Source organism: Guillardia theta (assembly GCF_000315625.1).
Source record: "Guillardia theta CCMP2712 unplaced genomic scaffold GUITHscaffold_300, whole genome shotgun sequence".
Taxonomy (NCBI): Eukaryota; class Cryptophyceae; order Pyrenomonadales; family Geminigeraceae; genus Guillardia; species Guillardia theta.
Window position 1 is genome coordinate 32,862 of NW_005434377.1, and position 15,525 is coordinate 48,386.

The following is a 15,525-nucleotide window of genomic DNA, read 5'->3' on the forward strand; positions in this document are numbered from 1 at the left end:
GATCAGAGCGAGACACTCACAATCTTATTCTGTCGATCCTCAAAAGAGAATCCCTCAAAGTTGATCTGCAGCCCCTTCTGCTCGTATGAAAGCCACACAGGTACATGGTGACCGCCCTTGCCCTCCGGCTCTCCGAACCTCTTGACCACTGTTGTGTTGTCAAAGAAGACGCAGAGGCATCAAAGAGAACGACGACCATCTACATTGGTGAGATCAAAGCTCAATTCATGGGGGAGAGTATCTTGGTACTTTGAAAACCCATCTTGTCCTGTCACCTTGGTCACCACGACGACATCCCGTCTTGAATGTGACCTTCATTGAAGAAATGCACTGCTGATAGAATCACACTTGATGAATGTTGTTCGAAACCTTCACGATTATTTTCTCAGACGTTGTTTAGAGGGGACCTGAAGCTCACATAGTTGTATTCCCTTGCTCTTGCATGAATGATACTCACAAGCCGGAAGCTTTCCTGTTGACGGATACTTTTGGATTTCCCATCTAGGACCTCACAATGTCAGGAACATTCGTATCGATTTCTGACTTCATCTTACGGTGAAAAGTACGAGATAACTCGCTGTACCTTCTCCTCCTCTTGAGTGAGTCCCAAGCATTCAATGACGGCGTCGGTCATATGGTCCAACGGCGTTTCCCTCCGGTCTTGTTTGATATTCTCTCCTCACTTTCAGAATCTGCTCAAAACAATCTCATGTTTGCATCCTTCCTTGCTTCAGCTATCTACATCCCCCATCCCTCACATGTACAACTCTGTTGACTGCGCGCTCGTCCACAGGCCCTCTCATCGCCCGCCAGTCCTCCTGACTTTACTCAAGACAGATTAAGTAAAAAATCATTCCTGCTGCCAGTCTGCGGCACCGTGAAGGCCCGGCAGTGCCGAACCCGGAACTTGTGACTCGGAACCCGCCGCCGGGCCGGACCGGCCCGGGCCGCGGGCGGGGACGGAGTCATGGTTGCCTGGCAGTCGGACACTCAGTGGCGGCTGGGCCGGGCGGGCCCGCCCATGGTATCCGATCATGCCAGTACGCTGATAGTATGAACGGTACATCCATTACTCAAAGTTTCACGGTTTACTAAGTTAGTTCCTAGTGAACAAGTGGAGTATGTACAAGTATTTGTGAAGCAGTTTGCCCGCAATGTCAATTATGTCATCATCAATCGAGCTCTGCTATCAGTCATCCGAGTCACCCGAAGTCTTTCCGTGCCAGCAACAGCTACTTTTCCCCCTGCAAAACAAGGCAAGCATCAGATGGTTCAGAAGAAAGGAGGAAAACTTGGCCGTCAAGATTACCCGTTGCATGTCAACCTGACAAATGTCGTCGTCCTCAGTCTTGCTGACGCTGGAGGAGGTCCTGAGACTGAAACTGATACCTTTGGAAGTTTCCCTGTCGCAACGCCTTGAGTGCTGTTGACTGAAAGCTGAATCCTGAGAGTATTCGGAGGTGTACTGGTCGCCGAAAGAACTTCTTCTTCACTGGGCGATCTTGCACATTGATCGTCCCGTGTCTGGCCACAACTCTGAACGTCCTTGACTTTCGGATCCGCTGCACTTTGGAGGATAAAATCACCATGCGGCCGAACTATCTGAATATGTCTTGTCCTATGATCCTCGGAAAGACCTTCTGCCTCGTTACACTGCAACCCAGCCACGACCCATCCACCTGCACTTGAAAGTTCTGTGGCTTTGGAGAGTGGAGGACATTCTTCAATCTGCAAATCTTCCACGGTAATCGGTGTTTCGTACTTGTTTTCCTTGTCTTCATTGTTCATTGTGTGAAGAGAGTGAATCTGTATTTGTCTTGAATTCTTCAACCTGGCTCCAACATGAGACAAAAATACTCGTTCAAAACACCTTGATGAAAAAATCTTTTTGGCAAGACCCTTTGCGTTCCAATTATTTCTACACTTGTTTGGCTCAGGCTAGCGGAATAGCAAAGTTCAAAGTTTCATCAAGACTTCTCTATAGCTCAAAATTCCCGCAGAAAAACGTAAAACATCCTTATGAGCATTTTCATCGCTAATCTTTTCTATCTCTGCTTCTCCTGTTTCTCGCTGTAGGCCTTGCCTTCCTCTCAGTTCTCTTGTCCTAAACATTCTATTACACCACTCCACTCATTTACACAGACCAATCTTCGACATCACTAGGTCACTTGTAGGACAAGAAGTCTCCACTAAGAAGTCTCCACTGTCCAGTTTCTTCGAGCCATCTTCAGCTCGCCTCCATGAAACCACATGTTGATCTCTTCTGCCTTCAAGTTCCCTCTCTCATTGTTGCCACAGCCACTGTGCCACTCTGTTTCTACCGGTACCCCCACCCTAAATATACCATATTCATGTACCCGTGGACGGCGGATTCTGAATGAGGACCCCACCCCTCAAGATAAATTAACTTTCAGTTTTTCCCCACTGCCTGCCCTCTACACGTAGGTGAAATCACCCAGTGACGGGAGGGGCCAGGGCTGGGGGCGTTTGAAGGAGGGGGTGGGTGGTTGGGTTTACCCAGCTAGGCTGATAGAGTCCTCGTCAGAGTCTTACTCCTGCTCAATCCTCTCCTCGTCTCTTACTCCTCCTTACTCCTCTCCTCGTCTCCTACTCCTGCTGCTTGACTCGTTTACCTCTCATCTTCTCCTCACACGCCTGCTGCTTGTCTCGTTTACATTTCGTCTTCTACTGCTTCTCGTCTTCATCCTTGAAGCCTGCTTTCTCAATGCATGTGCCTTCCTACTCTTAGGGCCTTTCCTCCGCAGCTCGAAATGTTCACATCGATCCTCTGTTCGAGCCTTGTAAGCTGTATACCTGGACTGTAAGTGAAGACCAAGAGTACAGCACATTACTGTCGCTCGGTCCCCCCCACTCTCCATCCACTTTCCGTTGGGAGTGCTGATAGCAATAAACATTTACACATGCCTGATAGATAAACAAATTATCCTCTACTTTCATGACGAACAATTTACAAGATCGTTCTGATTAACTTAACTTTGAATTGGAGGATCGGACTAAGAGTGACCAGCGGCAATCCCGGCGATGATCTCCGGGTCCGGGTCCAACGCGGTTGAGTTCCTGCATTTATAACGAATGATAAAGTATTCAATAACCTTCTAGTGTAAGAAAATGACAAATACACAACACACATGCAGGTACTCTTCACCTGCTATCCCTTGACTATACATAACCCTTCCCAAGTCTTCCAGATACTACACACCCTTCACGCGCGGCCTTCCTCCTTAGCCGACGCCGGCAGGCTTGACTAGCTGTACAACCGCCCCGTGTAGTGATATGAGTCCACCGAGAAGTAGATGAAGCCCAGCACTATCCCTCCCCCAAACATCCCCGGCACGGCAAACATCGACTTCAGTGACAGCAGCGCGACCCCCGATAGCCCATGCCCGCTCGTGCACCCCGACGCAAGCCGGCTCCCGAAGATGGCGCAGAAGCCTCCTATGAACGCCTCTCCCGGCGTCACGCCCTGGAACTTCCCGTACGTCCCTGCTGCGTTGGCTGCGATCGCGGCTCCTCCGATGGCGGATACAAGATACACGGCCTGCCACCAGTTGATGATCCCGGTCCTGTATCCGTTCAGGTGCTTGAACACAACTTGCCAGTTCTGAGATAGCGCAAGAGGCTGAGAGGTATATGTCATGTACGCCGAGCTGCTCCCCAGGGTGTCTTGGACGAACAAGATAGCTGGGATCTGTAGGAAGCCGATGATCGCCCCCATAAGCTCTGGGGGGAGCGCCGTCTTCCAAGGCGTCGTCCCTACCGGCACCTCCTCCTTCCACGGGAAAAACACTTCGAGGATGACGATGAAGATGGTCATGCAGACCGCCAGAGCAAGCGCAAGCCCCCAGAAAGGCACCTTCTTCAGAGGCCCGTAGTCCTCGATCTTCGGTGACTTCATCTTCCCTGCCTTGAGGTACGGCTCGATCTTGGGCTGCACCACCCCATACAAGGCCGCGCCCGACAGGCCCCCGATGAGCGTCAGCCACGAGTAAGGGATGCCTGCTCCGACTTGTACCAGCACCATCCCTGGGCATGACCCTGACAGACACATGCCGCATCCTAGGATGAAAGCTCCCAGAATGATCGGTATCAGCCCCTTGCACTGTAGCGAGCTCATGAACCCCTCGCGAGCTATTTCAAAGTGCATGGGGAAGATCAGCGACACTCCCGCGATGCAGTATGCCGACCCCGCCGACGCTCCCAAGAACATCTTCAGCATGATCTCCCGCCTGAAGATAAACTGCTCCCTGATCACCAGCGGTAGCGTCACCTTCCCCAGATCCATCGCCGACCCGAAAACAAGGCCCATGAACATGGCTGCGAGGATGCCCTTGACCCATCGCGTCCTCCCTTCCCATGATTGGCTCTCGCTGTTGTTACCCGCTGCGAGCTCCTCTACGGCTACCTTGTACTGGCTGGGAAGCTTGGGGGAGCTGGTGCCATCCAATCCTTCGTTCTTCATGTCGGTGAAGTCGTCGACGGGAGTTGTGGTGTAGACGACGTGGGGCTCTACCTTGACGGAGATAGCGGCTTCCGGCATCGTACAAGGTAGGGGGGATGAAGGCAGGGGGACGAGATAACAGCGGAAGAGAATGCGACTCGGGAGCCGGGAGGACGGCAACCCCTACCCCTCTCTCTTCCCTATGCATGGGGGGTTACCCTTCTGCACCATCGGGATGTGCGAATTAACCCTTATTGAATCCACCCCTCGCCCCAGCCAGATAGACCACCCCTCCCTCTTTCTAGCGCTATCCAGGAGGATTGCCCTCTTGGGTTGAGGTGTCGGCCCTACCACCCATGCAGAGAGAGGGTAGTCAAGGTCGAAAGAAGGGGTACCACAAGGTACTTCGGCAAGGTCACAGCTGAAAAACGGTCTGCTTACACTGCTGGTCAGATCGGAGTTGTTATCTTGAACGCGGTCAGTACTAAGATGCCAGTGTAAGCTTGCAACGGCGACGACAGGCCGATGCTGCACAGTGACTGAGAGCCGAAGCCAGTCCGCTCATGCTCATGAAATGTCTCATACTGGAACACAAGCAGAGACACATGAGGCTGTTCCCCTTGCCACCTTACCTGGGTGACGCATGCAAGGCCACGGTGAGTCAGTGATAACCTAGTCCCTCCTCTGTGATGCGGAGATAATCCAACAACTGAGCGATAGTGCACTTACGAGTGAACAGATGCGCAATGAAGCTAGATTTGATTATGTACGTCAGCGCTCCTGCAACCCGCTTGCCGCGGCTTAAATGCCAATCCAGGCTGCTTATATGTCGATTCTAGTTGGTGCTCGTAGTAGCACAATGAGTAAAAATGTGTGCTGAACTGGTACCTAGCGTCATGCTTTCATCGTACTAATGCGCCATACGTACAATTTTACACATCTTGCCAGCGTACGCAACCGCTCACGACTGCTCGCATGGTGCTGCCATGTCCGTTACCAATGTAACGTCATGTGGCTGCAACAACATACTAACCACAAGCGCTTCCGCTTGCAGCAAGCAACTTGAATGATCCATCACCAGTAGCTCGAGACCAAAGATAGCAGGGTAGAGTTGCTTTTTTAATTGCATAAGGAACGAAACGATTCAATAACAAATTGACCTAAGACAATGACAAATACACAACACACATGCAGGTACTCTTCACCTGCTATCCCTTGACTATACATAACCCTCCCCAAGTCTTTCAGATACTACACACCCTTCACGCGCGGCCTTCCTCCTTAGCCGACGCCGGCAGGCTTGACTAGCTGTACAACCGCCCCGTGTAATGATATGAGTCCACCGAGAAGTAGATGAAGCCCAGCACTATCCCTCCCCCAAACATCCCCGGCACGGCAAACATCGACTTCAGTGACAGCAGCGCGACCCCCGATAGCCCATGCCCGCTGGTGCAGCCCGACGCAAGCCGGCTCCCGAAGATGGCGCAGAAGCCTCCTACGAACGCGTTCAGGTACTGCCTCATATCCTGGCAGTTCTTGCAGATAGCAAGAGGCTGGGAGGTATATGTCATGTACGCCGAGCTGCTCCCCAGGGTGGTATTGATCAGCAGGATAGCTGGGATCTGTAGGAAGCCGATGATCGCCCCCATAAGCTCTGGGGGGAGCGCCGTCTTCCAAGGCGTCGTCCCTACCGGCACCTCCTTCTCCCACGGGAAAAACACTTCGAGGATGACGATGAAGATGGTCATGCAGACCTCGATCTTCGGTGACTTCATCTTCCCTGCCTTGAGGTACGGCTCGATCTTGGGCTGCACCACCCCATACAAGGCCGCGCCCGACAGGCCCCCGATGAGCGTCAGCCACGAGTAAGGGATGCCTGCTCCGACTTGTACCAGCACCATCCCTGGGCATGACCCTGACAGACACATGCCGCATCCTAGGATGAAAGCTCCCAGAATGATCGGTATCAGCCCCTTGCACTGCAGTGTGCTCATGAACCCCTCGCGCGCCCTCTCAAAGTGCAAGGGGAAGATCAGCGACGCTCCCGCGATGCAGTATGCCGACCCCGCCGACGCTCCCAAGAACATCTTCAGCATGATCTCCCGCCTGAAGATAAACTGCTCCCTGATCATCAGCGGTAGCGTCACCTTCCCCAGATCCATCGCCGACCCGAAAACAAGGCCCATGAACATGGCTGCGAGGATGCCCTTGACCCATCGCGTCCTCCCTTCCCATGATTGGCTCTCGCTGTTGTTACCCGCTGCGAGCTCCTCTACGGCTACCTTGTACTGGCTGGGAAGCTTGGGGGAGCTGGTGCCATCCAATCCTTCGTTCTTCATGTCGGTGAAGTCGTCGACGGGAGTTGTGGTGTAGACGACATGGGGCTCTACCTTGACGGAGATAGCGGCTTCCGGCATCGTGCAGCTCTGAGGGCGCTACTCTGATGAGTACGTTCGACTGTGGCTTGGGGGAGCAGGACAGCGAGGTAGGGGGGATGAAGGCAGGTGGGACGAGATAATCAGCGGATGACGATGCGAGGAGCCGCAAATTCTGCACTGTTCCATGTCTTCTACACCACCGTTTAGCCTTGCTGTTGAGCTCCATGTCGTCGACGCAGGGTGTCACTGAAGCTGGATCAAGCACGGAGCATTAACTAGATGAGTGCCTCGTTTATAGCGGCTGAGCCTTGAAATAGGCTATTTGAACGTTAAACTTTCTCCTGTATGTTTCACTAGTCTTGTGGTGCCTTCTATAGAAACATTGGGTGTAGTGATGCATGTTGATGAATTGGCGGCGGATATTATTCATCGGGGCAAAACTGTATCGAACGTGTTCGCTGTGTTCAAGAAATGAACTGATATCTGATAACGTTGACCGTATGATCATCGATCCATTTTAAAATCCTTTGTGGGTCTTGTTTTCCTTTGCGACTGCTGAATTCATACTCAGTCGTTCGCGTGACCAAGTAACGCTTTTATTGGTCCCTTGTAGTCCCAGGGTGATTCTCTGTTCTTTGATAAAATCCAAAACGTTTTGTTTCTGCAATGTTTGAGAAACATTGTTTGTTTCCCCCCATAGCGTAATGTGCTCGATCTGATACAGTGAATTTCATACTTGTAATTTCATGTACATCGTGAATCTCAATTCGTTGCGCGTTGGTTGGTGATGCACGTCAAAATGCTTGTGAGCCCCGTACTGAATTTTAACTTAACTTTGAGTAAAAGCAGCTATAAAAGTTAAAAGGAATGATTTTTTCATAGGGCGGTAGGACCATTCTATGGCCCTGTTATAGGAGGATAGGGGCGAAGACCAGGGATAGGAGCTATGGAAGGCTGAGCAGGCTGAGAGGGAGAGGGTTGAAGCAAGATATCATCTTGTGCTACAAGAAACTGAGAGCATGGAAGAGCAGCGGGAGACATTCGGTTCCTTCCATCAGATCCCTTCGAACTTTGGGGGTTTTCAAGATACGGTTTTTCAGCCACGATTTCAGCCATTTGTCCATGTAAATCAACTTCAGCCGACCATGCAGCTACCAGGACCAACAATCGACTCAAGCTCTCTCCAGTCCATATCACAGTTTCTGGAAAATCCAGGGGGCAGCTTCTCTTACTTGTCGTCCGTGCCTGCCAGTCATGCGCCTGCTCTATCTTTGCCTGTCCCTCTTCATCCTCCTGCTTTCAAGCTTCTGGAGGTTGCGAATGAAAAGAAAGAGAAGAGACAAGCACGCAAACTCAAGTCTCGGTTACAACATCGCGGTGCCTGCTACCAGTGTAGACAAAAGAAGTGGAGATGTTCCAACAATCGTCCATGTGAGAAATGTGTCATATACGAAACTGCACAATCCTGTGACAAATCAGACATCCTTCATCCTGTTGAACGTCCGCTGCCATCAAAAATGTGGGTCGAGATTCAAGACGATGTCTACACAAACATGGTCGCCATGAAGAACGCGTCGGTGTCAGAGGGAGTCAACTTTGCGCTTGTGCGCATCACGTGGGAGATCGGAATGAGCGTGAACCAAGTGCTGCAGGCCTTCAGGTTCTTGCCTACTAACGTCAAGAAGGTCATCGATGAGTCGATCCAGGCGGTACAGGGTCACGCCCAGAGAACTCTGATGAAGGAGCGGTCGTGCACGACAAGCCTCAAGGAGCTCATGGCCAAGCAGGAAGTTGGCCGTATCTCTGCATGCGCTTTGGGCACGCATGGAGAATATGAAGAACCGCCAGAACCCTCGGACGAGCGCTGGGGACATGGGCGATGGTTCTCTCTCGAGTACGACAAGAACACTGCGACAAGGAAATACTACAAGATCGGTTCCGAGCTCGCAGGGCTGCACGGGTACCACTCTGAGGAGTTTCTCTCGCGCATCGCCGAGAACAAGCTGCCCATCCACGCTACACACTTCGACATGCTCTGCATCGCTATGGACACCCTCTGCCGGTATCAGGAGAACACGATGGTGAAGTACTGGAGGTTATGGAAGGAAACCCACGACCCGCAAGTGTTCGCTTCCTCGTTCTTACGCTGTTGCATCATCCGAGACTTCGATGCCCTCGGCCGGAAGATCCGAACAGCACTGGTCTACGATCACCTTGACGAGAATGATTTTCAGCAGCTCGCTCAAGGAGGCCAGGGAGACAGCAATGATTTGCTCGCGATCTCCCTCCTTGACAGGCGATCTTTTCAGGAGTTCATGTCGGAGCATAAGCGCGAGCTGCAGTACTCGGGCAAACTCATGGACATGCGCAAGAAGCGATTAGGTCAAGAGAAGCTCGACGAGTTTGTGAAGCGATTGCAGCATACAGTCCAGAAGTTGGTCGGAGATTGAAGAGGATTCAAGTGCAGGCGGCCAGGTCACTTGATTGGTTACTACGAACAGAGAATCTAGAATCATTTGCTTAACAACAAAGTTTTACCTACAGTCAGTTGGCGCCGTTTAGGGTTTAACACTTTATGAAGCAGTTTACAGCTGAGTGTTTCATGCTCATTGTGCTCCCTTGGCTCTTTGGGCAGCCTCTTGGAAGTAGCCTCAGCCTTCACCGGCCACTCCTCCCTGCTCCCCTCCTATCTCCCTCTGAGCCGCATTCACCATTGCTTTGCTCTCATATGATGAACAAGTGCTCTACAAGGCACAGAGGGAATTGCCCTGCATCCCAGTGACCTCCTCTCTCTCTCTCTCTCTCTCTCCCTCCCTCCCTCCCTGACTCTCTCTCTCTCTCTCTCTCTCTCTCTCTCTCTCTCGCTCGCTCTCTGACTCTCTCTGTTTCTCTCTCTCCCTCCCTCCCTCCCTCCCCCCCCCCCTCTCTCTTCTAGATCGCGTTCCTGCATCCTCCCCGTCAAGAGGATAGGAGAGAAGTGGAGAACTATTGTTGTTCGACTTCCAGCTCATGTAGCTGTTTTGAATCGAAGATAGACATGCTCTGAGATCAGCTGGAGAAGCCTTGAGAGTGGTATGTCAGGTGGAAAAATATCTCCGCAAGCATCACTCTATTTCGAAAAATGTTTCCCAGCAGAGAACGCGTCCCATGGTGGCTTGGACGAAGAGGACGAGGAGGCAGCAGATCGCAAGGGAGAGGTGATCTAGAAACAGTTCAACAACATTTGAGAGTAAATCCAAGTCAAGGCAACTTTCGCACTCTTCTCTGACTCCTTCAGCACAAGTTGAAGGGGTGGTGAGCATGGAAGAGGTAGTCCTACACTCATGAACAGGGAAAGGCACTGCAAACATTCTCTTCTTGTCACTATCAACTGGGGATGAAAGGATCTTCTCGTTGTATTCAAACTGTTGAGAGTCAAAGCTGCAACACAGCAAGGAGCAAAAGAACAACATCTCATACATCTCTTTCATTCAATCTTCCCACGTCTCTCAGTTGTACAAGTCTTCAGACGTTATTTGCGTCACGTTCATCTGCTGAATAACTCTCATGCCACATGGTTGACTGCTCTGGTTCGACACCAGCCTAAGAGTTCTTGCTGCTTCCCAAGCTACTGAAACACTTGGTTCGAAACAACTGGATCACTTCCTCTCAAATCTGCAGAGCATGGATCGGTAGTGTCGACATGTACTTCCGCCCGAGCTCTTCCTCCTCCGAGGACGATGACACGACACGTTCGTCCACTTCACCAGCACCCCTCGCTGGTCGTTGATGCTTTCCTCGTCCAAGTAGTTGCAGGGCCTCTTGGTCACTTCCCTCGCATGCACGTCGATGACGATGAGGTCTGCCATGACGGATCGCTGGATGCTCGTTAGATCGTGCGAGAGGACTTCCACCAATTTGTCGCTCTGCTCGACGAAGTATCAGTACTGCTGGAAGTCCAGCAGGTCGTTAATCGCGATGGTAGCTAGACGAGTCTAGGCATGGTCGACAGTGGAGATGAAGGCGGCGGGGAACTGAAAGAACCAAGTCTCTCTCACGTCGTCGTTGTAAGCCGCTCTGGCCTTGATGGTCCAGTCAAACAGACTCTGTCGCATAGTAAACTCGAGATCGCACATCCTAAGCTCAACGCTCTTGGGAGCAGTTGCTACGGGTTGTTGAACCTTACTTGTCCTTCTCGGCACTGTTAATTGGGGCAAGATGGATGGAAGGGGCAGACTGAGCTCAAGTGGGGGACCCTCCTCGAAATCAGCAGACGCGATGGCGTCGAAGCATTTGCGGAGGTGAGGCTGGACGGCCGTGGGGACTCTGATCTGGGACAAGATCGCAGGGAAACTCCATTCTCTTCGTCTCTAGGTAATCTTCGAGGGTGTTCTGGATCTTTTCCAGGACTTTGTTGGCCTCCTGGAACAAGCCCAGCACACCTTCACCCGTGAATGCCTCGATGCAATTTTGGCGCTTCTTTGTCTTGTTCATGATGTCGTTTCAACTCTGGTCCACCCGCAGAAACTGGATGGTCTCCTGCGGCAGCTGCTTCTGGACAGCGAACCACACATCAAGAGTCTCCGAGAGGAGGGAAAGTTTCTTGTCCCAACAGCTCTCGACTTCTGTACAATGCCAACCATGAAGTGGGAAGCAAGCCCGGTCTGCAACGCCGCCTGGTTGTCCTGAAGCTGTGCAGGCACTTCATCGAGATCTGTCAACCAGCACGGGAGCGAAGCCTTGAAGGCTTCGTGGAAAGCTTGGTCATTGCCTAAATCTGTTTGTCAATATCGTCGGGCTTGATCATAGCATTCCAACCCTCCTGCTTCAGGGTCAAGAACAACGCCAGATCCGAGAGAAGCAATTTCACTCTGACCTCATCGGGCCTACGAAGCTACTGGATACTATAAGCCGCAGTCAATCTCTTACAGTAATAGCTCGGAAAGGGCTACTAATAAGAGCCCCCCTGGCCCCCCCCGCGAATCTCACGGCGTCGTGTTCATCAGCAGCACATGTTTGCAACGGCGACGACGGCATGATTGTCATGCTCGGACAGGCCGATGCTGCACAGTGACTGAGAGCCGAAGCCAGTCCGCTTGTGCTCAACAACGTCTCATACTGGATCACAAGCAGAGAGCAGACACATGAGGCTGTTCCCCTTGCCACCTCACATTGGTGCATGCAAAGCCACGGTGAGTCAGTGATAACCTAGTCCCTCGTCCGGTGCACCACACGCGCTTCCGCTTGCAGCAAGCCATTCGTACTCTCCACAAGCCGCACGTAACCAGCAGCAGATCACACGAAGGAGTTTCTCCTTTTTGCAATGAGAAACGAAACGATTCAATAACCTTCTAGTGTAAGAAAATGACACATACACAACACACATGCAGGTACTCTTCACCTGCTATCCCTTGACTATACATAACCCTTCCCAAGTCTTCCAGATACTACACACCCTTCACGCGCGGCCTTCCTCCTTAGCCGACGCCGGCAGGCTTGACTAGCTGTACAACCGCCCCGTGTAGTGATATGAGTCCACCGAGAAGTAGATGAAGCCCAGCACTATCCCTCCCCCAAACATCCCCGGCACGGCAAACATCGACTTCAGTGACAGCAGCGCGACCCCCGATAGCCCATGCCCGCTCGTGCACCCCGACGCAAGCCGGCTCCCGAAGATGGCGCAGAAGCCTCCTATGAACGCCTCTCCCGGCGTCACGCCCTGGAACTTCCCGTACGTCCCTGCTGCGTTGGCTGCGATTGCGGCTCCTCCGATGGCGGATACAAGATACACGGCCTGCCACCAGTTGATGATCCCGGTCCTGTATCCGTTCAGGTGCTTCATTACATCCTGGCAGTTCTTGCAGATAGCAAGAGGCTGGGAGGTATATGTCATGTACGCCGAGCTGCTCCCCAGGGTGGTATTGATCAGCAGGATAGCTGGGATCTGTAGGAAGCCGATGATCGCCCCCATAAGCTCTGGGGGGAGCGCCGTCTTCCAAGGCGTCGTCCCTACCGGCACCTCCTTCTCCCATGGAAATAACACTTCGATGATGACGATGAAGATGGTCATGCAGACCGCCAGAGCAAGCGCAAGCCCCCAGAAAGGCACCTTCTTCAGAGGCCCGTAGTCCTCGATCTTCGGTGACTTCATCTTCCCTGCCTTGAGGTACGGCTCGATCTTGGGCTGCACCACCCCATACAAGGCCGCGCCCGACAGGCCCCCGATGAGCGTCAGCCACGAGTAAGGGATGCCTGCTCCGACTTGTACCAGCACCATCCCTGGGCATGACCCTGACAGACACATGCCGCATCCTAGGATGAAAGCTCCCAGAATGATCGGTATCAGCCCCTTGCACTGCAGTGTGCTCATGAACTCCTCGCGCGCCCTCTCAAAGTGCAAGGGGAAGATCAGCGACGCTCCCGCGATGCAGTATGCCGACCCCGCCGACGCTCCCAAGAACATCTTCAGCATGATCTCCCGCCTGAAGATAAACTGCTCCCTGATCACCAGCGGTAGCGTCACCTTCCCCAGATCCATCGCCGACCCGAAAACAAGGCCCATGAACATGGCTGCAAGGATGCCCTTGACCCATCGCGTCCTCCCTTCCCATGATTGGCTCTCGCTGTTGTTACCCGCTGCGAGCTCCTCTACGGCTACCTTGTACTGGCTGGGAAGCTTGGGGGAGCTGGTGCCATCCAATCCTTCGTTCTTCATGTCGGTGAAGTCGTCGACGGGAGTTGTGGTGTAGACGACATGGGGCTCTACCTTGACGGAGATAGCGGCTTCCGGCATCGTGCAGCTCTGAGGGCGCTACTCTGATGAGTACGTCGCTTGGGAGGGCAGGGGGAGGAAGGAAGGAGATCTCGAGGGAGACGAGCAAGCGGAGTTTGTTTCAACTTTGTTGGATGTGAAGGGTTCTCGAGAGTCAGACTAGAAGTGCAATCGTAAGGGCAGGAGCTCAGTCAGGAATGTCCAAGAGAGATGGGGTAGAGCAACGGAGGGTCGGAGGATGAGAGCGATAGAACCAAGCTCAGGGCAGGGGGCGGGGGACAGTCGTGGGGAAGCAGGGGAGCAAGGAGGCACCGTGGAACTTGAATCACCCCACCTCTTCATTTTCTTCACCCTACCTTTCTCTCATTGATACTTCGCAGAGTGTATGTACCCCCTACCCACCTATTTACTGCTTTATTCCTCTCTCAGCACCTGGTACTTCGACTCAATGTCAGAGCTCTGTCGACCCTCACCCCTGTTGTCTCTGTACCCCACCCCCTCACATCCATCTTCCCAATCTCCGCTCCACGGACGATGTGGTAAAGTTCGCCAATGATGACTTAGGATTTTTGCATGTGTGCGCGCATGCATAATCAGGGGTGAGCTGACTGGTGGCCTGTTGGGGTCATTTGATAGGTAGGTGCTCATTTGAACTAGCGTTTATTTTCGGGCGACTCCGTGACTACGTGGTAGGAAGGTAGAATCGTTATATATATTTATAATCTTCGAGATAAACCCAATACGGTACCTGCGGAGGAGGGTGGGGGTAGCAAGGATATCCATTGTCCTGCAAAAATGGCATTGTAGTTGTGGGGGGGCTGGGGGAGGAGAGGGGAGGGGTGGGTGGGTGGGTGGGGGTTCCTGACGGGGGTAGTCTGTGGGGTGAAGGTCCCCCCCGAGATCCAGTCAGCAGTTGGTCATGTACCACCGTAGATCTCCATGACTGTTAAAAAAACAAAAACATTTCAGATACTCTATCAAACTTTGAAGCTGAAGGATCAATTTTAATGGGAGAATTTCCTATTATTGATAACGAAATCGAGGACACCTCAAAACCGTAATGATCAATCTTAATGGTTTTGGTCAAAAATTCAATATTTGGAGTTACATTTCACTACTTTAACATTTCGCTCTGCAAGCGCGAAACGACGGGGCTGAAAATGACCGCAAGGGTACATATCTTACGGTTTCATCTAGATGCCTCAAATTTGAAACATACAGATTCTCAATTTCAAATGTACTCATGTTTGTCACGTGACCATGTGACCCGGGTGTTCGGATCTGCGTGACTGGCCATGACAAGCTCGAAGGATCTTTCAAACATTGTATGCCCCTGCCTGGGGTGGTCGCTGATTTACGTATGTCTCTCTATCCCAGGTGGTACCATGGAGGGTGGTGTAATAGCTCCATGGAGGGTGGTGTGATCATGAAGGGGGTCGGGTAGTCAGATCTTGATTACAGTTACCCTGCAGGGTGAAGGGGTAGGGGTTATCCTACCGGTGGTGGTAGCAGAGAAGATATGGTGGTAGTGGTCGGGTAACCTCTTCAACACGATGATCCCTTTCTGAGATGGGGGTAGTCTTGTTTTCAGGGGTGGTAGTAAGATTGAGTGAGGATGGGTGGGTAGTAGCAATATATGATAGTCGGGGAGTCCCTTGGTTGTAGGGCGCCTGTGAGGAGACGCTGTCGTCATATCCCTCCTATCTCCTTGTACTTCCTACCCTATCTCCTCCTCCTCTGGGAACTATCCTTCTCGCCTCGCCAATCTTGCGTTCTGATCCTCTCTGCTCCGTGTTTTCATCTAGACTCCTTCTGTGAACAAAGAGGGCTGCGAAGTCCGAGCACGACCAGGCTTGTTCGAGCATCACAAACACCGTGAAGAAGCAAACTAGTTGCGTGATTGTGCATTTAGGTGTCATATTGCTCAGCTAAAGACA

At 52.1% G+C, this 15,525-nt stretch overlaps 5 protein-coding genes across 5 annotated transcripts; 1 reads left to right on the top strand and 4 right to left on the bottom strand.

Annotated features, from left to right (window-relative positions):
* Positions 1 to 3,265: 3,265 nt before the first annotated feature.
* On the bottom strand, positions 3,266 to 4,327 carry GUITHDRAFT_83001 (hypothetical protein; the record flags this gene model as incomplete). The annotated part of the gene is made up of 1 exon (XM_005818492.1): positions 3,266 to 4,327. One exon carries the CDS (start codon positions 4,325 to 4,327, stop codon positions 3,266 to 3,268), a length of 1,062 nt encoding a protein of 353 aa, XP_005818549.1.
* A 1,436-nt stretch (positions 4,328 to 5,763) lies between these two features.
* GUITHDRAFT_122244 (hypothetical protein) lies at positions 5,764 to 6,876 on the bottom strand (the record flags this gene model as incomplete). Its single annotated transcript, XM_005818493.1, has 1 exon — positions 5,764 to 6,876. The coding sequence occupies one exon, from the start codon at positions 6,874 to 6,876 to the stop codon at positions 5,764 to 5,766; it is 1,113 nt and encodes a 370-aa protein (XP_005818550.1).
* Positions 6,877 to 8,110: 1,234 nt separating this feature from the next.
* Positions 8,111 to 9,383, top strand: GUITHDRAFT_156547 (hypothetical protein). Its single transcript, XM_005818494.1, has one exon. The coding sequence runs from the start codon at positions 8,355 to 8,357 to the stop codon at positions 9,285 to 9,287; it is 933 nt and encodes a 310-aa protein (XP_005818551.1). The 5' UTR covers positions 8,111 to 8,354; the 3' UTR covers positions 9,288 to 9,383.
* Positions 9,384 to 11,163: 1,780 nt separating this feature from the next.
* Positions 11,164 to 11,316, bottom strand: GUITHDRAFT_53679 (hypothetical protein; the record flags this gene model as incomplete). The annotated part of the gene is made up of 1 exon (XM_005818495.1): positions 11,164 to 11,316. A coding segment is annotated over one exon (153 nt), but the record flags the coding sequence as incomplete, so codon positions are not given.
* Positions 11,317 to 12,316: 1,000 nt separating this feature from the next.
* GUITHDRAFT_83000 (hypothetical protein) lies at positions 12,317 to 13,378 on the bottom strand (the record flags this gene model as incomplete). Its single annotated transcript, XM_005818496.1, has 1 exon — positions 12,317 to 13,378. One exon carries the CDS (start codon positions 13,376 to 13,378, stop codon positions 12,317 to 12,319), a length of 1,062 nt encoding a protein of 353 aa, XP_005818553.1.
* Positions 13,379 to 15,525: the final 2,147 nt, after the last annotated feature.

Excerpts from the sequence above, each read along its gene's own strand:
- GUITHDRAFT_156547 (XM_005818494.1), top strand. The coding sequence starts at position 8,355 with ATGTGGGTCGAGATTCAAGACGATGTCTACACAAACATGGTCGCCATG.